This window comes from Halichoeres trimaculatus, unplaced genomic scaffold (assembly GCF_033239565.1).
Source record: "Halichoeres trimaculatus isolate MK-OKI-2021-1 unplaced genomic scaffold, fHalTri1.1 fHalTri1_scaffold_8, whole genome shotgun sequence".
In the NCBI taxonomy this organism is placed as follows: domain Eukaryota; kingdom Metazoa; phylum Chordata; class Actinopteri; order Labriformes; family Labridae; genus Halichoeres; species Halichoeres trimaculatus.
Window position 1 is genome coordinate 38,535,977 of NW_027437186.1, and position 21,304 is coordinate 38,557,280.

Below are 21,304 nucleotides of genomic sequence, written 5' to 3' on the forward strand. Positions count from 1 at the left end.
ATAGCCAAACAAGGATATCAATATATATGGAAGATAAATCAAATAAAAAAGTTAAAATGTAAACCACACCATCCCCTAGGACAAATGTATACTTCAAATTTACATAGAAATTAAACAAGACTGAGAAAAGTCTAATGCATATTTAAAAATGACTAAATAAAGGAATAAAAGTGAAAAGAAAAAAGAAAATAAATAAAAAAAAGATTAAAAATCAGAATCAAAAGTATGTAAAAAGCAGCTTTAATTAGAATAAAATAAAAATAGAATAGAATAAAATATATAATAGATGAATAGATTAAAAAAAAACATACATTTGCTAAATCCAAGGTTCGTGTATCAAAGTGTTTCAAAGCACAAAAGAGTAAACAGAGAGTCACATAATCTGAACAAACTAACACACCTGTTGTGTTTTAATTCATTGTTTTCCATCTCAGTAAAGTCAGACTGCTCCCTGACCTTTGACCTCTGACCTCTGACCTCTGACCTCTGCAGGACGAGAACATCATGCAGTCCATGCAGCTGTTTGACAACGTCATCTAAGAGTCTGAGCCACAGACAGCACGGGCACCAGGGAGGGAGTGTGTGTGTGTGTGTGTGTGTGTGTGTGTGTGTGTGTGTGTGTGTGTGTGTGTGTGTGTGTGTGTGTGTGTGTGTGTGTGTGTGTGTGTGTGTGAGCTTGTGTGAGAGCTGTGAGTCCTGGGGGGGTCTGAGAGGCCGTCTCCCTCTTCCTGGATCCTGGTGGGTTTCTCCGAGCACCAACGGCGGCGTCCTGACCCCCACGCTCATCAGACCCTAAGTTTTACCCAGAGACTCAGAGGACGACGCAGCGGGCACCGCCAAGACCGCCCCCCTGTTCTTCTTTGTATTAACCCTGACTCATCACGTGACCAGCAGAGGAACTACTTCAGCCTTTAACGGTCGTGTGATCATGTCCCAGGATTATTTCCCCTTTTCCTCCTGAAGGCCAAGACCTGGAGCTCACAGACCGGACCCTGCCTCTGTGCGTGTGGCTGACGCGCCTCCCTGGAGCTGCCAGACGGCTCGAGCCTCGCCGTGGAAACTGAGTCTGCCGCCATCTAGTGGAGAGAGAAAGACACTTCTGGAGGAGACCGATGTGTGATCCTGTTTGACGGAGGTTCACCACCAGAAACTGATTTCAGTATCGCATGATGATGTCACTAATATCCAATTATGTATTTACAGAGATACTCCAAAGTCTGCTCGTCTGTCTGTCCGTCTGTCCGTCTGCTGTCCCCAGTCATTCACAGGTGCCTCACCCTCCGTGTACGTGTGTGTGTGCATGTGTTACAGGAAGAGATGTCATCCATCAGACCAATGTGAGACCCCTGCAGGATCCTATTCGCAGGGTCCTGGTAGAGTAACGACCGGCCTCCAGCTGCTCCAGTCCTAGCTGTAGGTGTCTTATGACTGTTGTACATTCTCTAGATCTCCCACAGGTGTTTTATTAGAAAGTACAAGGTGGAGATTGCACTATAGTTAAAGCATCAAGCTGTTTTTAACCCCCCCCAGGTTTTTTCACTCTGGACCGTCATGTTAATCTAATCTAATGTGTCAATAATCAGTCAAAAGGAGTTCATTAGATCGCAGACTGTGTTTGTGAACTTGTAATTGGAAACGTTGTGTGGTCGTAGCAGGTTCTGCCACTCCCCCCCCCTTAATGAGAAAAACCTTAAAACCCCTTTCACCTTTAATTAGGCTCATCCACCTTCAGATAGACGGACATGGTTTCTCTACATGTTTTTATTTCAGCCCCAATTCATCCACGTTCATACTCTCCCTCTCTCTGCACCACCAAAGAGGAGACGCAGCACGATGTGCACGATGTGCTCGATGTGCACGAGGAGGTAGGAACAGCCAGTGACCACGTGAAGCCCGCTGTCGGCTGAAGAGAGAGGGGGGTGCTGTGTGATGACCACGGCAAGGAGCAATCAGAGACAAACGTCTGGGTTCATCAAAGCGTGCTCACACCCTGCGTTCCTCTTTAACCGTTTAATCACACAAAGTAAACCAACATTGAGTCTCTTCTTCTCCAGCTAGAAAAACCCAAACGAGGCACTGACGGCTTCATGGAGCAGGTCAGTGTCTGATATAGACGAGGAAAAGCAATAATACGTTCTCCACAGATAGGCTCACTCCTCTCCGAGCACACTTTGAGGGCGCTTCGAGCCCCTGATGAAAATATGCACTCACATCCATCAGGGTTGATTTTCCGTTTTATTTTTTGTGTTTTCATTGTTTTTAGTTGTATCATATCAGGGAGAGAGTCAGACTCTGATTGTTCCTTGCCGTCCGTCTCCAGCTTCCACTCCTGACCACATTTAGACCTGTCTATACCCGCATGTACTGTGTCTAGAGCAACGGAAACCTACTAACCCGCTGTACCAACTGTCTAGTTAGCTAGCCTCGACTGGTTGCATTACATATTTAAATTGTGTATATTTTGTACAGAGACAATAAAAAATCACAGTTACTATGCAAAGACTGTCTCCAGGCTGTTAATGATCCTCTTTATTAAAGTCACTCAGTGCTTTCAGCTTCTCCTCACATACAGCACAAACCAAACACCAGGGGTCTGCAACCTGTGGCTCTGGAGCCTCATGCGGCTTCGTTTAGCTTTAAAAAATATTATTGAAATTAAGAATTTTGTTTATCTAACAGAGGATAGTAGTGATTTCAGACATTGACACTGAATAAGACCATGCATATTTTTTTTGTGAAAATAGAAATACATATAGCTTTCAAATTCTTTTAACATTTTTAACATTGCAGATTTTTGACATTTTTCAAGTAAGGAAAAAAAATAATTATCCAAATTTTGAAAATTTTGAGAAATTTGCAAATTTTTAATTTCTATTTTTTTTAAAAGTTCAATTTTTTAAACAATTTTGAAAATTTTGGAAATTACAATTTTTGGATTTTTGCAAATTAACAAATTTTGGTGTTTTTTTTTCTCATTTTCAGTTTTTAAAAAGTTCAAATGGTTGATTTTTTTTTTAAATTTAGAATTGTGGAAAATTTTGAAATATTTAAACTTTTGCAAGTTCACAAAAATTTTGGCAATTTTTTTAATTACAATCTTTTCAAAAGACTAAATTGTTTATTTTTTGAAAATTTTGGAAATTTCTAAAACTACAATTTTTTCAATCTTTTGCAAATGTTCAAAATTTTGGCAATTTTTTTAATTTCTATTTTTTTTAACAAGCTCAAATAGTTGATATTTTTGACATTTCTTGAAAATGTTGCAAATTTTGAAAATTTCTTAATCTTTTGCAAAATTACAAAATTTTGGCTTTTTTGTCAGAATCTTTGAATGTTTTCCAAAAATTTTTTTTAATCTGCAATTTTTGAACTATTCAGCATCTTATAGAAGTTTCTCAAATTTCTCCACTCTTATGTCCTGGTTGTGAAGATAAAGTTGATTTTGTGGCTGTGGAACAGTTTTAATCCAGGTGAGCTGAGGCAGAGCGGCTCCTGTGAGAGTAAAGGTTGCAGACCCCTGCCATACATCAACACATTTACCTCATAATTTATCAAACTAGAGCAATGTTTCATAATTTAAATATACACAGATATACATCAACCCCAGCAGCCGTGTTTGATTAACTTACAGGCAGTGTGTGAAATGGTGAATATTAAGTAACACCAGGTTAAAACTGCATAAACAAAGCACTGTGAATCAGTTAGCTTAGCACATTCCTGCAGAAAAAACTTTAATTGAATCCTTCTGCTGCACACATCTTGTTCTGCTTTTCTTCATGTTCATTTGCACAACAAAAAAATAAACACCTCACGCTTTCTCGTCTCTTTGTTCACAACATCCATCCATGAGTGGATCAGTCAGCTGGAGAGCAGCCCTGATGTGTTGGAGTTACCTCAGTCAACGCTCAAAAAGCATCCTTCCTCTGATAAAGGTGATGATTTCACTTCAGCCTCAGCAGGTGCATCAAAGCCGAGTTCAGGATCAAAACATTTCTCAGTTGTAGCGCCACCTTGTGGTGGAATTAGTCTCTGAAAGTCTCACTCTCAGGCTGTACAGCATGGCTAGCAGGGGTTGGATTGGTCCATGACAGCAGGAGTTTATTTGGGCATCTTGCGCAGCTCTGCTAAAACCCAGATGGCCAATGAGAGGAGAGCGACCGAGCCGGACTGGTGAGTGGCCGCCAGCGGCGTGGGGACGTAGAGCAGCAAGGTGCTGATACCGAGGGCGACCTGAGGAGAGAAAACAGACTGTAGAGACGCTCACAGGTAAGAGCGGCGGTGGTTTCATGATTCTGGTGTCACTGACAGCCTACCTGCCCGTACGCCATCGCTGTGAGGAGGCTGATGGCGATTTTAGCTCTCCGGGGAAGCTTCATCCTCCTGGAGAACAGATACAGGCCTGTGATGGCAGCCAAGGACGACATCGCCTGGGAGGACATAAAAACATGAAAGAGACAACGAATAACCTCTGGATTCACTGACTGGGACGAGTGGAAGATGTAAATGACGTTTTATTAAAATGAAAACACAAACTCTGATTTCTGCACGTTTGTTGATAACGTACCAGGATTCTGTGGTCGAACTGCACGGTTGTGGGGTTTTCAAAGAAGTTTTTAAGGGCTGGAGAAAAGGCCAGCAGGTCATCAGGGATCCAGCGCTCCCCCATCTTGGGGAAGGAGTTGTAGACCAGGCCAGCATCCAAACCAGCAACAAACGCTCCTGAGTGACGGCGTTACAGGGTCACAGAGAGCACGCTTACAGCTTACATTCAAAACTAGGTGTTTGAAAAGTGTTTGATAGACTTCATGACTATCTACATATGTGTCACAGCAGGGGTCTGCAACCTGCGGCTCTTTGACTCCACTGCAGTAACTCCTTAAAAAATATCATAAAATAAAGGGTTTTTAAACTTTTCTTCAGAGGGTATTAATGATAAGTACACAGACACTAAGTAAAATCATAAAACATTTTTTACTAAAAATACATCACCTATTATAATAAAGCTTTTAATTTTTTGCAATTTTTTTGCAATTTTTTTATTTATTTATTTATTTTATTTATCTTAATTTTTTGACATTTTTGCAAATTAAGAAAAAAAATCCATATTTTTTAAGATTAAGCAATTTTTTGAATTTTTTTATATAAATCCCCCTTTTTTCGCAATTTTTTGAAATTTTTTCAAAATTTTAAGTTGCATTATTTAATTTTTTTTGCAAAATTATAACCTTTCAGCAAATGTTTTGAAATATCAAAATTATGCACATTTTAAATTCCTATTTTATTTTGCCATTTTTTTTATTTATTTATTTATTTTATTTTCAACTTGTTGAAACTTCATAAGTTAAATTTGCAAATGTATTAAAAATAAAACACTGAGAAATCACAAAACACACACAAAAACTTCTCGTTTAGATAATTATTCACCAGAGGCTCCTGAATGACTTTCATCCAGGTAAGCTGAGGTAAAACGGCTCTTTGGAAAGTAAAGGTTGCAGACCCCTGTCTTACTGAAACTGAAAGCATCCAGAAACAGGTTTAAACACACAAAAAGTACCTGAGAGAGCGGTGAGGAAGACGAGACCCCCGGTGCCTTTAGCAAACCTCCTCAGCTGCAGGACTCTTCTGGTTTCTGCCATCTGTCAGAGAGGTGCCACACAGAGCCAACACGTTACTCCACCTGCTAACACAAACTGACCTTCCTGTCAGAGAGGGACTCCTTCTGTACCTTATGCACAGGCAGCAGCAGAGTCAGACCTGTCCACAGGCTGGCACAGTACAGCAGCAAGGCCGAACCCAGGTGAGCGCTCAGGCGGTACTGACTGACACGAGGGATGTCATAAGACTCAGGCTTCTCCTCCAGACCACTTTTCACCATGTACCACCCCAAGAGACCCTGAAGACAGAACGAAACAGTCTTTCACATGACCTCAACATAAAAACAAAGAGTTAGCTTAGCGTTAGCTTCTGTCACTACAGCTTCACCCACCTGGAAGAAGACGAACCCACACAGCCCCAGCACCTTCCCCTTCATGGAGCGGGTGAAGTATCCTTTCCTCCAGAAGTAAACGGTGGGGAGGATGTAGGCCAGTCCGACCAGCCTCCCCCACATCCGGTGACCCCACTCCATGTAGAAGATGAACTTAAACTCTGGCAGCGTCATGTCATGATTCAATCTGAGGACAGAGAAATAATTCATCTTCAAATCAAAGACTAGCTCTGCGACTTCAGTGAAACACAGTCAGAGCAAAAACAAAATCTTTATCAGACTTAAATTCAGTAAGTGTCAGTTTAAAGTGAGTGGAAGAGATGTCAGCTCACATTTTGAATTCAGGAAACTGTTGGTACTTTGAAAACTCGGCTTCCCACTCGGCCTGGGACTGCGGCGGCTTCATCTCTCTGACCAGATGCCAGTCGACCATGGAGAGTCCAGATTCTGTCAGCCTGACGGGAACAGCCCACATTTACAGCACGTTAGCAACACTTCAGCACAAAGATGAAGATCAAACACACACATCCCTCTTTTACCTCGTGACACCTCCCAACACGACGGCCCCCACCACCAGCCCGCTGCAGCCCAGCAACCAGCGACCTAGCACGCGGTTTGTGGCGGCGTTGGGGACGGTAGCTGCACCTGGAGCGGAGGAGGCCCCCACCTCGGCTGTGATGGTGCTTTGACTTCTCTTCACAAGCCATTGACGTAGCTGTGGGTTTCTCTGAACAACAAAGACAACAGGCTTACAATGATATTTAACAAAGGGTTTTTACACATGTATTCTTAAAGCTGACATTTCAATATCATGCAATGAAAATCCAAAGAGTACAGCACAAAAAAATCTGACTTGACTTCAGTATTCAAACTGTTTTTCTGTCCTTGTGACAGCAGGATGATAAACATGTTTCACCACATTATTGTTGCCTGACAGTAAAGTCTAACATCTATCTTTGTGACCTTCTCTGTGTCAGCTGTTAGTGGTCAGCTATGCCCCTCTGAAGCGTTACTTTATAATGTACCACAGGTTTCAGAGTGAATCACGTAAAACAGCATCGCCCTGTTATGTCCAAGGGTTTGGAATAATCTACACAGAGGTCGTAGGTTTAACACCCATCCTAATGAACAAATTTAAGGCAGGCATGTGCAGTTTTTTTTTTCTTAAGGGGTCCACTATGTTTTAAGTTAAGTTGTTCCTGTTTTTTTTTTTTTACGTCGTATTTGTTGCTTCATACTCTGGGGCGTAGCTACAATTAGGCAAACACAGGCAGTTGGGGGGCCCCCAAAGCCTCTCTTAAAAACTGATTGATGAAGTTCTCTTCAACTGAAAGCATTTCTTTTTTCTAAATCTTACTTCACATGCTTCAAAATCCATCAAAGGCTTAATCTGTAATGATGGTTTTGGCTCCTCCCCCTCCCTTCTTATTCAATGGGCTATTCCATGTTACAACACATCTGAACATTTGATTCAGGAAGAAAGTGGTAAAAACACTTTTTACCATTTTTTTCTTATTTTCAACCAAGTGTGAAATAAAACCAATGTTGCTCTGAGATCTGAGATAAACATATCAGACTTTCAGGATTTTAAGGACTTTATCTAGCCCAGGAAACAGGATCATTTTCTCTAAATCAAACTTTTGGAGTTGGTGATAAACATTACTGTATAAATCTCTTTTTTGGAAACATAACTCACTGGACAGGGGGTCAAATAAAAATACATTCACATTAAAATAATAGGACCAAAAAGTATGCTAACTGTAAATATCACCTCTTTCAGTAGATTTTTTTCCAGTTTGATGTTGAGCTTGATATTTACATATTTTTTCTTTACTAAATTATTTTTTCAATATTTACCTATTGTAATGTTTTTCACTTCATCCTTTCTTGTTTGTTCCTGTTACTCTGTAAATTCCCCACTGTGGGACAAATAAGCTTCAATGGACCATAAAAGATTTCAAATCCAGGACAAAGTGGACTAAATGATGGATTCACTTTTTTCTAAATCAAACTAAAGCACAGAACTTGAGGAAATGCATTTAGTTGTGTTAAGTTAGCATGAACAAGATTAGCACTGTCTCATGCCTTGATTCTGGGAAAGAGACAGTGGACCCAGGGAAGGCCAGTCTAGCTCTGAGGAAGAGGAGTTACAAGGACATGGAGGGCCCCACTGACTGGGTCTGCCTTGGGCCCCCAAACCACTAAATACGCCCCTGATCATACCCTGATGTGAGTGGCTGCTACCTTGGCCAGCTCTCCCTAGTTAATGTTTTTGAGTCTCAATGGAACTTTATGGTTGAATAAGGGTGAAATAACAAATAAATTAATAAAATAAGTCTGTTTCTCTGCATCCTGCTTTCTAAACCCCAACATCAGAGGTCATCTGAACAGCGCAGAGACACCAGCTGACTTATCATAAGGAGAGCATCACCTATGGGCCTGTTATTAAGCTGTCAGCGGGCTTAATGTAAAGCTCAAATGTTGCTGTCCACTCACATGATGTGAATCATCTTGATAACGAGTTAAACAAACTGGGTTGAAGGACTAAAAACGGACTGATGTGTTACATATGTTTAGGGGAAGGGGTAATCGCACTGAATATTTCTGGGTCGTTATGAAATGATATCTACCCGGCCTATCTTTCATAAATCCGGGTCAAGTGAGGTTAATTTAGCTGTTCAGTTATCCAAGGCAACACATCGTGACTCAAGTCGAGTTCAACCAGACAACGTAAGTTAACGTAGATTATTTTAATGAATTAATATAAAACTAAACATCCCCACAGCACAGTGAAGGGGAGTGTACAGAGAGTTACTGTTTGGTTTGATAATCCTGCTCCTGCTGCTGTCTGACCTTTTTCATTCTAAAGCTAGCCTGCTAATGCTAGCGGCTAACGTTAGCTCCATACTCACATTGCTGTGTTGAAATCCTTTGCTAGCGTGTCTGCAGCTGCAGAGGATCGCTGTCCGGGCTGTGGAGAGCAGCATCGTTGTGTCGTTATGTCGGTATGAGCTGAGCTGATCCTGCGGGGATGTTGTTACAAAAAAAAGTTAGGTAAAGCTCCTACAGGATGTTACAAAACCATGTTGTCTGGATGTTCAACTTTGACCTGTGACGTCACAAAACAGCGCGTGATTAGACCTTTTCTCCCTTTTTATTATTTCATGGTTAAATAAACGTAACAAATTACAAAATAACTAAAAAAAAAACCCAAACAATTTCTAGACCTTTTTGATAAAAGATACACAATCTCTAGGCGGTTGGAGTACTTTTCTAATTTTGGCGTATCCCGCACGGGCGGTCATGATTCGGAGTAGTTGCACCGCCCGTACAACGAACCCCCGTTCTGGAAATTTAACTAACCAGGAAACCGAAATCCACTCTAGTATCAGGCTGTCGGAGCAGAAACCTGTCAGTGCCATAAACATGTATTGATTACATTTCGCTCAGCAGGGGCCGATGACTCGGTGAGACGTGGATCTGACAGGTAGATGTTAGTCAGGTTGGTTTCTAAAGACATGAGTCCAAGTTTATTAAAAAACTCACAATGAGTATTTTTGTCCCTGTCTGTGTTCCTGTGTCACTGAGCAGGCTGTCAGCATGGCAGAGGCGTTTTTAATGGAGGTGTGTGTGGACTCCGTGGAGTCAGCGATCAATGCTGAGCGGGGAGGTTTGTAACCACTCACACACAGTGTCCTGCTTTGTTTTCCCGCCTAAACCCCCCATCACATCATTACTGAGTGAATCTGTAATTAGGAAACACTTCAGGTTTACAAAGAAGTGAAAACAATCAGTGCTGTTTCGGTTTCAAAACCTATTTGTTTGTAAAGTAGGAGGTACTAAATTAATTCGTTGGCAAGCTTAAGCTCTAACTAATCCTTAAATATTTAAGTGTTGAAAAAAGTGCATTATTTTATCAACTGTGTTATGGACAAAAGTTCTGACTGTTTTTTCCAACACAAATCCATATTTTACTGAATTTAGAGTTATTCAACATTTCTTTGTCAGACTCCCTAGAAATGTCCCTCATCATTTATATCACAGTTTAGAGCAGGGATGTCAAATTCGTGCCATGGCCAAGAGGCTGCAGGTTTTCTTTCCAACCCAAAACTCCACCAGTCGATTTCACTGATTATTTCACCTTCAAGCAGAGAGCAGGGACTAATAATTAGTGAAATCAGTTGGTGGAGCTTTGGGTTGGAAAGAAAACCTGCAGCCTCTTGGCCCTCCATGGCACGAGTTTGAGATCCCCGGTTTAGACAAAATGTAAAAGAATTATGGCTCAAAAATCCCAGTTACCCAGCTGACAGGACAAGAAGAGAGAAACCTGTCTGCACAACTCTACGTTTGGTGACGCTAACACAGTCGACATTTCCTCCATGTTTTGTCCCTTGTGCTAACGGCAGACCTTGGCTGTTTCCCAAAGCCCAGGTACCTTGCCTAGCCTTGGTCTGATGTGGGTGTGGGGTGGGCGTGGGCAGGCATCCACATCATCAGAAAATAATAAACACAAACATGCATTCTGGGGTTAATTTTGAAAAGCAAACTTAGCATTTGAGAAATCAGCACAAAAACTCCTTATTACAACACTTGATGTGAATTTTTTGAAACCTTTTTACTTTGTGTATTAAATGAAAGTGAAATATCAGCCAAATGACCCACTGTAAAACTGCTCATTGCTTGAAATTAATATTTTGAAAAATTGATAACTTTACCCCATGGACTTGAACTGTACCCATTATTATAGAATCACTTTATAATAATAATAATACGTTATTATTATTATCATTATTATTATTATTATTATTATTACTATCATCATATTATTATTGTTATTATACTGGAGAGTGGTGGACGGGCTGTCAGCATCTATTTTCTTGTGGACCTTTTGCACTTTCTATACACTTTCTTACTTTTGTTTCTTGATTGCTGCTGTGACTCCTGAATTTCCCCTCGGGGATAAATAAAGTATTTTCTATTCTATTATTATTATTATTATTATTATTATTATTATTATTATTATTTAATAATATAATATAATAAAATGGTAGTAAAATATTATTATTATTATTATTACTATAATTATTATTAATATTTCAATTTTAATGAATTTACTTATTTAATTTTATTTATTTATTTTATCGTATTTTATTTTATTCTTGTTTTTTTTTTTTGCTAGAGTTGACAAAGGAAGTCTTTCCTTCTGTCATTCCTTAAATTCCTGATGTTGTGTTGTTCCTTAAACTGAATCAGGGATGTGTCCAAACGATATAATCAGGATATAATCAGAGTGTTTCCACACAGCGTAATTCAGCATGTCTCATTTCTTAAAGGAAACCAACAATTGAGCTATTTTTTGAGTATTTGTGTTCCCTCACAGGTGCAGGTCGACTGGAGCTGTGTTCAAGTCTCCTGGAGGGAGGACTCACTCCCAGCTTAGGTCTGCACAGTCCTGTTATTTCATATAGATAAAAAAAAGTATCTTCTCAGTCCAACTCATAAATTGACAGACGATGTTTTCCCCCTCAGGTCTGCTGCAGGTCGTGAAGCAGTCTGTCAAAATCCCGGTCTACGTGATGATCCGGCCTCGAGGTGGGGACTTCCTGTACTCTGACCTGGAAGTGGAAGTGATGAGGAAGGACATAGAGCTGATGAAGAGTCACGGGGCTGATGGACTTGTCCTTGGAGCCCTTACAGAGGATGGACGGGTGGAGAAGGAGCTCTGTATGGAGTTTCTGGGTAATTTTTTACAAGACACTAAACGAGGAAAAACACATTAAGCCTTTAATTTTACAGAATATAACAAAGAGAAACAGCACGCTCTGAGGAGACGAGCTGCTCCGTCTGAGACACCACGTTCTTCTTAAAACATTTCCCAAATCAAAACCCTCTTCCTTGGATTTCAGTTTCCTGTCTCCATTAAAGCCTTTTCACAGCAGATGGGCTGCATTAAGGTGCTCCAGTCTCAGGACCTTTATTTGGGAACATTACTGCACTGGAACACCAAAAATAGGCTTTGATGTAATTATTACTTCAGTTGCCTTCCTGTCATTAAAGTACAAAACATTTGTATTAAAAATATTTCTGATATCAGATAAAAGGAATGAGACTTCAACAGAAATAACAGCACACATCATCGAGCCTGGAGTGAAAACCACAAACGTGACTTTGTGCTTCCAGCTCACATTTCCCTCTGTCTCCCTCTGAAAGGAGAAGCTGAAACTATTGCATGTCTCTGAAAAGATGGGAAGTTAAATTTCGCTTACAGTATGTTAATACTTCCTCAAATCAAACGATCTCATTACAAAGAAACACATGTTTAATGAGGTGAAACATCTTTTCTTAGATTTATGACGACTGTGTTTACAGAGCTTATAAAGCTATAAATGATTGATGAGACTTTAACCCGACTGAAGAAGTCTGTCTGTTGTGCACTGAGCACAAAGTGAAGGTCTCCATAAAACTGCAGTCACAGGAAAACTCCTCACTTTGATAAAAACCTGGTCAGAGGCCGTGCATGTGATCTTATCAGGTTTACTCATATGGGAGTAGCCTGTGTGTCTCTGTGACAATAAAAGTGATCAGGATCATTCAGTTTCTCCTGTAACTCTTCTGAGGTTTCACCGTTTCTATCAGCAATAAATGAATATTAAAAGAGGCAGAAAAGACTGAATACAGGGCAGGATGTAAAGATGGATAATAACTAGTGCTGTCAGGCGATTAAAAAAATTAATCTAATTAATTACAGGATTTGTAATTAATGTAATTAATCACATTTTAATCTCATATCTGCTTAAGGTCCCAAAATAGAGATTTTGAATTCTAGGACATTAAAATAACATTAAAAGACATAAAAAAAATTCAAAATAATGTGGGACACACTTTATTCAAGTCTTGGATCAAAGAAAAGTGAAGTATTCTCAGTTTAACATGCTCTGAACACACAAACTGTTGCTGATTGGTGCAGAGCAGCCCCAAGCTGAAACATGACACCAGGAAGATGGAAGGAAATTTTCAAAGAATTATTTAGATTTAAATACAGGACAAATATCGATCATTCAGGGCTCATTTAAAGCAGTAAAAAGTGTAGAATTATCTGTTTTTTACAGAATTGAGCAAAGGGTTGATTTTCTGCAGATTTTCAGAAACACGTGTGAATAACCAGGATGTGGACGGCAGTCTCACAAAAATCACTCTCGCTTCCCCCCGGTTTAAAGCATGTTGGTGACGTCACGTGTGATACATTCAGGGACCGTCGGAAATTTGAGAATCTGACGAGAGCACCACTTTTTACTGCTTTTGAATAAGACAGATGGTTTGTTTATGACAGGCATTTACAAATAGGTGCGTCTTTGAACGCCCCGCGGGTTTGGGATCCAGATTAATCTGCGTTAATTTTGATAACACGTTAATTTGCGACGTAATAAATTAATATAATTAACGCGTTAAAACGACAGCCCTAATAATAACAGAAACTAAATGAAGTCATCAGAGATTTCTTTAAGTCAAACACCTTGAGGAGAGGTTTTAAAACAATATAAAGATATGAAATGTTTTCAGGTTGGACTCTGATTACAGATGTCTGCTCAGCTTTGGTCACGGCTCAGGGTTTAGCTTGAACCAACTGTAATCTTCTCTAAATAAAGACATGAAGAGAGTGAAACACTGAGCCAGCAGCCTGTGCAGTCAGCATCAGGAGACAAACAGAGCTTATGGAGCGAGCAGACGAAGAAAAAAAAACATTATCTCTGCTCTTTCTGTGAAACTTTGCTTTTAAAACATGTCTTGTTTGTTTCGTATCCTTCTTCTCATTTTTCAAACCTCTTCTTCTGTCCCAGCTGCTGCTCGGCCTCTGCCTGTCACCTTCCATCGAGGTAAAGTCCTCCTCCTTCACACACACACGCACACACACACTCAGACTGATCCACAGAGGATCTCATGTCTGAGGGAGGCTGGAGTGCTTTGCTTTCAGAGCTGCTTCATTAGGAGACAGCTGAAAGGGACATGAGGATTCTTCATGTCTTTAATTGCGTCTCAGCGTGTCATTAAAGCAGAATTCATCCTGCCGCAGCGTTCGACATGGTTCATGACCCCGCTGTTGCTCTTGAGACTCTGGTTTCATTAGGCTTCCAGCGCGTGCTAACAAGCGGCTGCGACGTCTCTGCTTTGGAGGGACTTCCTGTCATCAAGCGGCTCATAGATCAAGTATGTGAGTTACTGATCTGCTCCTGTTTGCCTGGGAGAATACGCTGCTCTCCTCTGTGAAAGCAGAGCTCAGTCCAACAATCCTCACCTGATCTCACCTGATCTCACCTTCTGTTTCCAGGCCAAAGGGAGGATCGCCGTCATGCCAGGTTGGTGCTGGGTTTGACTCTGTGTGCCCTTCATGTGTGTGTGTGTGTGTGTGTGTGTTGAACCGACCTGTGTATTCGTCCCAGGAGGAGGCATCACAGAGAGGAATCTGCAGAGGATCCTGGAGGGGACGGGAGCTGAGGAGTTTCACTGCTCTGCACGCTCCAGCAAAGACTCCGCCATGAAGTTCAGGTAGGACTCACCTCCTCCTCACCTCCTCCTCACCTCCTTCCTCCTCCTCCTGAGCTCAGAAACCCTCAGAGGAAGCTCCCCTTCACCTGTGCTGTCTGTCTCCACCTGCAGAAACACCTCTGTGACGATGGGCGCCTCTTTCTCTGCGCCCGAGTACGGCCTGAAGGTGGCAGACGTGTGCAAAGTGCGGGCCCTGAACGCTATCGCCAAAAACACACTGTGAAGGTGGCGGCAGAGTCAGGAGGACTGCAGATACCTCAGGTGATTGTGACTGATTACTCTGAAAGTGAGGAGGACATTTCAGGGTCTGTTTTTTATCTCTGGTTGAACCGTCTGTGGTGAAGTGGAGGGTAATTTATATTTTCTGACGGCAGAAAAAGTCTTTTGAAAAATTCAGCTTGTGTTGACCTGAAACCCTGAGACGAGGACTGATCTCAGCTGCAAACTGTGTCTTTGCTGTTTCCATGTGGAGTGTGAACGAACCCTCCATGGTTACAGCAGAGGATCACGCTCAGCTCTGATATCACCTTTTTTTTAACACAGGACAGAAACGATATGATTTAAATCATGAGTCATGATGAAAACAAATTAATCCCTGCTCTTTATTTGCTCCTAATGTCTCTGCATTAAAAACTGTCTCATTTGTGTCACTGAATAAACACAGCACACGTATGCACGGCCACGCGTCATTCATTTAGCCGTTAATGATGTTCTTCTTTGTACCCGCTGACGTTAATCAGGCTGATCCTCTAATGGTCCATCCAGGGCTCGTGAGGTGAGATGATCCAGGTGTGTAACTCAGCGTCATGTTAAACCAGCTCAGAGCAGAGGGAGACGCTGTCAGGAAGCTCAGGGGGGATAAACTTTAAAATGAAGCTGAACGGAAAGAAAACAAAGGATGAATTAAAACGACATGTTCAGCTGTTAGAGCGCAGGTTTTAGATTTTTAAAATGAACAGAAATGGGGTGAAACGGTGAGGTCAGAGTTTTATCTCAGATTGGAGCGAGGTCTGAATTAATTAATTGAGATTATCAACCTGTGTGGCTCTGATAACAGATACCACACGCTGACCTCCTCTAACTGAGTTTAAACTCCTCAAGAAAAGCTCGAGTGCAGGGGTCTGCAACTTTTACCTTCATAGGAGCCATTTATCCTCAGCTCACCTGGATTAAAGTCAATCAGGAGCCACAAAATCAACTTTATCTTCTCAGTCAAGACAAATAGGTACATAAATTTGAGACATATCTAGTGAATAATTATCAAAACAAGAAGATTTTATGTTTATAAAATAGTAAATGGTATGTCCATTTTTTGAATTTTCAATATATTTGCAAATATTAAAAAAGTAGTAAACTAAGTAATATCATAGTTCATAAATTTGCAAAATTTAAGATATTTCAGTAAAATTGCTATTTTTTAAAAACATTAGATACAGAAGAAAAAGAAAAAATGGCTGAAATTGAAAAAAAAAGGAAATTTCAAAACTGTTATGAAATTTCATAAATTTGCAAAAAAATATTTAAAAAAAACTGTCTTTTAACAAATTTGCTCCATTTTAAATCATTAAGAAAAAAATGGAAAAAAATGCAGGTATTGGAAAAAAAGTGAAATTCAAAAATTTGCAAAATCATTAAAAAAAAAAACTGGAATATTGATCTCTTAAATTTGTAAAAAGTCTACAAAAAAGAATTTCAAAACTTCTGAAATTTCAAAAATTTGCAAAAAATTTTTTAGAAAAATTTGGAAAAAAATGCAGATATTGGGAAAAAAAAGTGAAATCCAAAAATTTGCAAAATCATAAAAAAAATTTGGAATATTGATCTCTAAATTGTAAAAAGTCTACAAAAATGAATTGAACATGAGACTTAATCCACAGCATGAAGACTGAGTGTTTGTAGCTCGACTTTAGCTGTCTCACCTGAAAACCATCTTAGACCTTTATTTAACCAGTGAACCACAGAGATCCTCTGGTGGGTCTCATCTAAGCTGAGTGGAGTCTCGTGTTGATTTGAAGCTAAGATTTACGGCCATGAGGAGTTTAATGACTCTTCTGTTGGTGTTTGTTGCTCTTCCTCCTCTTCCTCGCTGATGAAGACTCAGCGTTCCTTCCCGGCGCTCAGCTGATCGTCTCAGTGCTGACGTCTCTTTCTTCTGGCAGAGCTGCTGATGAATCCAAACCTGGATCTGTGTTTTTATTTCTCATTAAATCTTTTCGTCTCCTCTCCTCCGTAGAGAGGCCGGTCTGCTCTGTTTTCCTGTTTTCAGAGGACTTCATGAAGAGTTGTATCAGCCTCAGGTCAGAGTTACTCGCTCTGAGCTCTGAGTGTTATGGATCTTTTCTCCTTTTCTGAACCGTTTCTGGAGCCGAGGCCCCTAAACTCAGAAAGACAGGAAGCTCAGTGAACTGGTCCCGTGACGTCCTCCTAAGGTGGAGTCAAACAGTCTAAAGGCAGGAACCTCAGGCTGCAGGTGTTGGCCTGATGTTTGGGGGATTTTCTCTGATTTGGGCCAAAAAAAGGAACCCACAGAGGACTAAGTGGGGTCAGGGACTGAAGAGTCCAGGTCCTGATCTTCCCACAGTAAAGATAGAAACCCTGCTGCTCTAACGCTGTCAGGAACACATGATGAGGATACACAGCTGTGACAGGAAGCTGCCAAATTAACATTTATTCATTTAAAAAACAAGGGTTTACAAGGTGCCTGACATACAGGGAAATTATAAATTATCAAAACAAGAACAAAGCAAAACCCCAAGCAGCAAAGATCTCAGAGAACAGGAAACTCAACATGACATAAAAAGAAAACAAAACAAAACAAAAAAAAAACGCACACTGCGCAAAAAAAGCTTAAAAAAACACAAGAACCCAACAAACCATCTCAAACAGCAGGAAAACACTCAGACATTTTCACTCAAATTCATGAAACCCTGAAAATGACAGAAGCAACAGGAACTGAAACCAAAAAAAGGCAGAAACAGTAAAAATAGATAAAATTAGAAGGAAATAAGTATTAAAAGGCTTAAAAACAGACAGTAGAGGTACGGCTTAAAGCAAACACAAAGCTTTTAAAATAACGAGATTAAAGCATCAAGAAATGATGATAGAAGTAAAAAAACATTTTAAAGCTACAAAATGTTTGATCTGAACCAATAAAGATGGATGAAAATATCAAAGCTCCTATATTATGAAAAAATGACTTTATTGAGTCTTTCAGTGAAATGTGTGGGTCTTTGTCTTTCCTCCCAGCCCACAAAATGTGATATTTAATGACCAAACCTGTTCTTAGTAGAGCTTGTTAATGTAAAATCCTGACCTAAAACCAGCTGTTTGGAATTTGGGGATTTGCTGACGTCAGCGATTCCCTTTTTTGACCAATCAGGAGCAAGTCTGACCTGATTGGTCCACCAGAGCAGATATGCCAAAGTTCAAGAGCCATCACTGCTCTGTTTTTGGCTGTAAACAGCCACATAGCTCCATGCTCAAGCTTCCCATCTCAGAAGAAGACAGACTAAGTGTCTAGAGTTCATTTATCAGGAAATGTTCCAGCTACACTCAGTAAAACTGAGCATGTGTGTGCTAGTCACTTCACGGCCGACTGCTTTTCCAACTTTGGACAGTCCAACAGAGGGCTAGCCAATAGACTGGTCCTGAATCCAGGCGCATTACCAACCATCCTCCAACAAACCTGGGACCCTGGAAATGTGAGTATTTTAAATGCTGTGTGCTGTGGAGCAGATGGAAGAGCTTTTCCTCAGTGTCCCCCCTGTCTCTGTGTTAGCTTCAGGATGCTAACTTTAGCTGCAGTTAGCCTGTTGTTTTAGCCTGTAATGTTACGGTAAAGGAGCTTCTCTGTTTTCTAAACATTGTGCACTCGGAGCTCGTGGCGCCGCTCTCAGTGACGTGGAAGAGCGGGGCGGTATCAGCGGTGGCTCATTTACATATGAAGGCCACGCCCACTAAATCAGAGCGTTCTGAACAGAGGGGCTATGAGAGCCTGGAAACAATGCTGCTGTGCTTGATTTATTGGCTTTTTGGACCAAAACATGTTACTACCATTTCATGAAGACATCAATGATCCAGATTAAACTGCAGAACCTTTAAAATCTCGTTTATAAATAACAGAAGCCTAAAAAAAATAAATGAGGAAAATAAAAAACAGCGTTAAGGTTAAGAAGATAAGAGAAAATGTTTGATGAGCTTTTATTTATTATTTAACATTAAACAGGAAGTGGGCTTATACTGCAGCCAGTCAGCAGGGGGCGCTCTCACGGTCTTGGCTTCACTCTGGGTGGTTGTTGTGCTGTACATGAACTTATGCAGCCTGTAGGTGAGATACCAAATGATTACATGTTGATTAAACTCTTATCAGGTTCAATAACTCAGCAACACTTCAAACCACTGCTGCACGAGGACGGCACGGTGGAGCAGTGGGTGGTGAGGATGGGTCAGGGTTTGAATCTCCAGATGGTGAAGGAGTCAGGGGTGGGGCGTGTGCCCGATACTCCACATCCCCCCTCCGACAGGTGTGTAGGTGTGTGTGTGTGTGTGTGGTTGTCAGTCTGTGTGTGAGCCCTGTGACAGGCTGTGGGACCTGTCCACTGCTGGCAGCCTTACCTGACCCTACAGGTGTGAATGTGTAAAGGATAGAGAGCTTGGTTTCTGTGGCTTGATTTTACTTTTTAAAGAGGAAGTTAACTCCTGATATATTCATTTAACTTTCTGTTTTAGCGATTACTCTTCATCATCATCATCATCATCATTATGTAACAAACACACTGACTCAGCTGATCGGTGCCAAGGCTCATTATCATCACGTGGAGTCACCTTTACGCAGCTTTACAGCTGTGAAATCAAAGCTCTCCAGGGCTCGCCTAACTATGTACGCCTCCGTCATCATCATCATCATCATCATCATGGTCACGTGTCAGAGCCGGCCTTGGGTCTGTGCTCACAGTCAGACACATTACAACCAGCCTGTTATCAGAGGTGTAATGATTAACCAGCGCAGTCAGAGCAGACTCATCAGGAGTTATCAAACGTTATTTAACTCTAATAACAGCACGCCGTGTTTACACCAGCACGCCGTGTTTACTCCAGCACGCCATGTTTACACCGCCTCACTTATTAGTTTACTGCACTTATCCAACGCTGCCATGCTGAGTAATACCACAGCTCTTATGCAACATGGGCAGAGTTTATGAGAGTTTGCTCTTTGCTCTGAGGAGAGTCCTGTTCACAGGTGGCTGAGGAGCTCACCTGGACGAAGCAGGACGACAGCCACACATGGTCAACCTGAAAACTGATTCAGGAGATTACGTTCAGGCTGATCTGCCCCACACAGTCTCCTGTTTCCTAAAGTTTGTGCTCAGCTTCAGGGGTCTGTTGGTAAAACAAAATAAGTTTAATCTTAATTTAAAGAAAACTTTTCCCCTTTGCACCAAATCTCTGCGTCTGCTCTGTCATTGAAGTGTTTTATCCTTTCTTCAATCTGTATCCTGAGTCTGTTTCCAGACCCTTTGGCTCCACTTTCATGTAAACACTGAAGCTTTGGCTCCTGTAAACAATAGGAAACACACAGGGAGGGGAGGGGGTGTAGCTTTGTTCCCTGTCCACACAAACCCCGGCCAGTTTCTCCTGATGGTTTCTGCAGAGTGTGTAACATCTCTGAGCTGCAGCTCGTTTCCAGCTGCCTGCGCCTGCTCGACGGGCTGAGCCTGATGTAATGCAGTGTGAGTCTGAGCGGCTGCACGCAGAGCAGAAGAGGAAAGCAAACAGGAAAGAGTCTAATGAGCACACCCACCCCCTCCCTCCCTGACACATTCCCCTTTCTGCTGGGCCGTCCCCCTACAGGAGGGAAAACAGCAAGTCATGCTGCCCCCTGTTTTATCTCTCTCTGATGGGGGCATCTGTTTGAAAGCTCGAACTTTAGACACATGTGAGCGTTGGGAATGTCTGTGGGCTGCTGGAGGCTGGGCTTCTCCATGACTTTGACTGCAGACGCTGGATTTCTCAGTTGCTCATCTGGACGGCTGCAGGGACACAGAGACCCGAGGACTGCTGGAGGACAGGATCTGGATCCAATCAGATCCTCTGTGAAGCATTAACCTAAACTCTGGGCACTGAGTACGCTCCTCTTTCACTCATTAACGGCTTTCTTTGCACAAAGGAGGTCGTAAGTTTTGATGGCTCAAAGTCCCTGAGAGTCACATCCTGTGATTGTCTCTGGAGCGAGAGTGGACAGGGGAGAGTGGACAGGGGAGAGTGGACAGGGGAGAGTGGACAGGGGAGAGTGAGTTAGCTCTGTTCACAGGAGAAGAAGAAGAAGAAGAAGAAGAAGAAAGAGGAGTCTTGTTTTCTGGTCCTCAGAGGGGCGACTGAAGCCACCGGACTGGACCATGAGTGCCAAACCTCACCCCCTGGAGGAGTACTGCGGGTCCACCTTCTGGGTGAGTTCAGACACATGTAGACGGGCAGGGGGGGGGGTCAGCTGCTCCTCGGCCTCCTGTTGATCTTACCTGTCAGGGAAACACAGAAATACCTCAGCACTCAGCTCAGCGTTGGTCAAACATGAAGAGTAGATATGTTTAAAGCTCAAACCTCTGCCTCATAACAATCTCCTCTTTCTGTGGTCGTATGAATTCAGGTTTTCAGGGTGTTCATGGGGTCTTAGAAAGTATTAAAAGTTGATGAATCAGTTTGGGGAAATTAAGGTCCTTAAAAAGTCTTAAAAAGTTTTAATTGTGGTTTTATGAGGTATTAATTTTGTAGGTATTC

The 21,304-nt window shown here is 41.5% G+C and overlaps 4 protein-coding genes across 11 annotated transcripts in view; 3 read left to right on the forward strand and 1 right to left on the reverse strand.

Moving 5' to 3' along the window:
- LOC141794935 (A-type potassium channel modulatory protein KCNIP2) overlaps positions 1–2,654 on the forward strand; it is a 147,530-nt gene extending 144,876 nt beyond the window's left edge. For 4 of the 6 annotated variants that reach the window (XM_074675600.1, XM_074675598.1, XM_074675596.1 and 1 more), the window contains exon 8: positions 493–2,652. In XM_074675600.1, coding sequence (XP_074531701.1) covers positions 493–540 — 48 coding nt within the window. In that variant the 3' untranslated portion in view covers positions 541–2,652. Of the gene's footprint in view, positions 1–492 lie in introns of all 6 variants that reach the window. The other 2 variants (XM_074675595.1, XM_074675597.1) reach the window with 2 other exon arrangements.
- Positions 2,655–3,115: 461 nt separating this feature from the next.
- Positions 3,116–9,124, reverse strand: cox15 (cytochrome c oxidase assembly homolog 15 (yeast)). The gene is made up of 9 exons (XM_074676326.1): positions 8,899–9,124; positions 6,526–6,713; positions 6,319–6,441; positions 5,987–6,173; positions 5,726–5,893; positions 5,555–5,636; positions 4,565–4,719; positions 4,314–4,427; positions 3,116–4,230 (listed from the first exon to the last, which is right to left on the reverse strand). Exons 1-9 carry the CDS (start codon positions 8,971–8,973, stop codon positions 4,099–4,101), a joined length of 1,224 nt encoding a protein of 407 aa, XP_074532427.1. The 5' UTR covers positions 8,974–9,124; the 3' UTR covers positions 3,116–4,098.
- Positions 8,591–15,201, forward strand: cutc (cutC copper transporter homolog (E. coli)). Of its 3 annotated transcripts, none has more exons than XM_074676327.1 (9): positions 8,591–8,716; positions 9,578–9,656; positions 11,367–11,426; positions 11,516–11,725; positions 13,825–13,860; positions 14,058–14,191; positions 14,313–14,340; positions 14,425–14,530; positions 14,642–15,201. In XM_074676327.1, the coding sequence occupies exons 1-9, from the start codon at positions 8,606–8,608 to the stop codon at positions 14,751–14,753; spliced, it is 876 nt and encodes a 291-aa protein (XP_074532428.1). In that variant the 5' UTR covers positions 8,591–8,605; the 3' UTR covers positions 14,754–15,201. The 3 variants fall into 3 exon arrangements, with proteins under 3 accessions (XP_074532428.1, XP_074532429.1, XP_074532430.1); XM_074676328.1 differs by lacking the exon at positions 8,591–8,716 and adding an exon at positions 9,332–9,473; XM_074676329.1 differs by lacking the exon at positions 8,591–8,716 and adding an exon at positions 9,355–9,453.
- Positions 15,202–20,382: 5,181 nt separating this feature from the next.
- The window catches only part of abcc2 (ATP binding cassette subfamily C member 2), a 30,456-nt gene continuing 29,534 nt past the window's right edge, over positions 20,383–21,304 (forward strand). Inside the window, exon 1 of the mRNA XM_074675407.1 lies at positions 20,383–20,976. Within this exon, the coding sequence (XP_074531508.1) occupies positions 20,926–20,976 (51 nt within the window). The 5' untranslated portion in view covers positions 20,383–20,925. The remainder of the gene's footprint in view (positions 20,977–21,304) is intronic.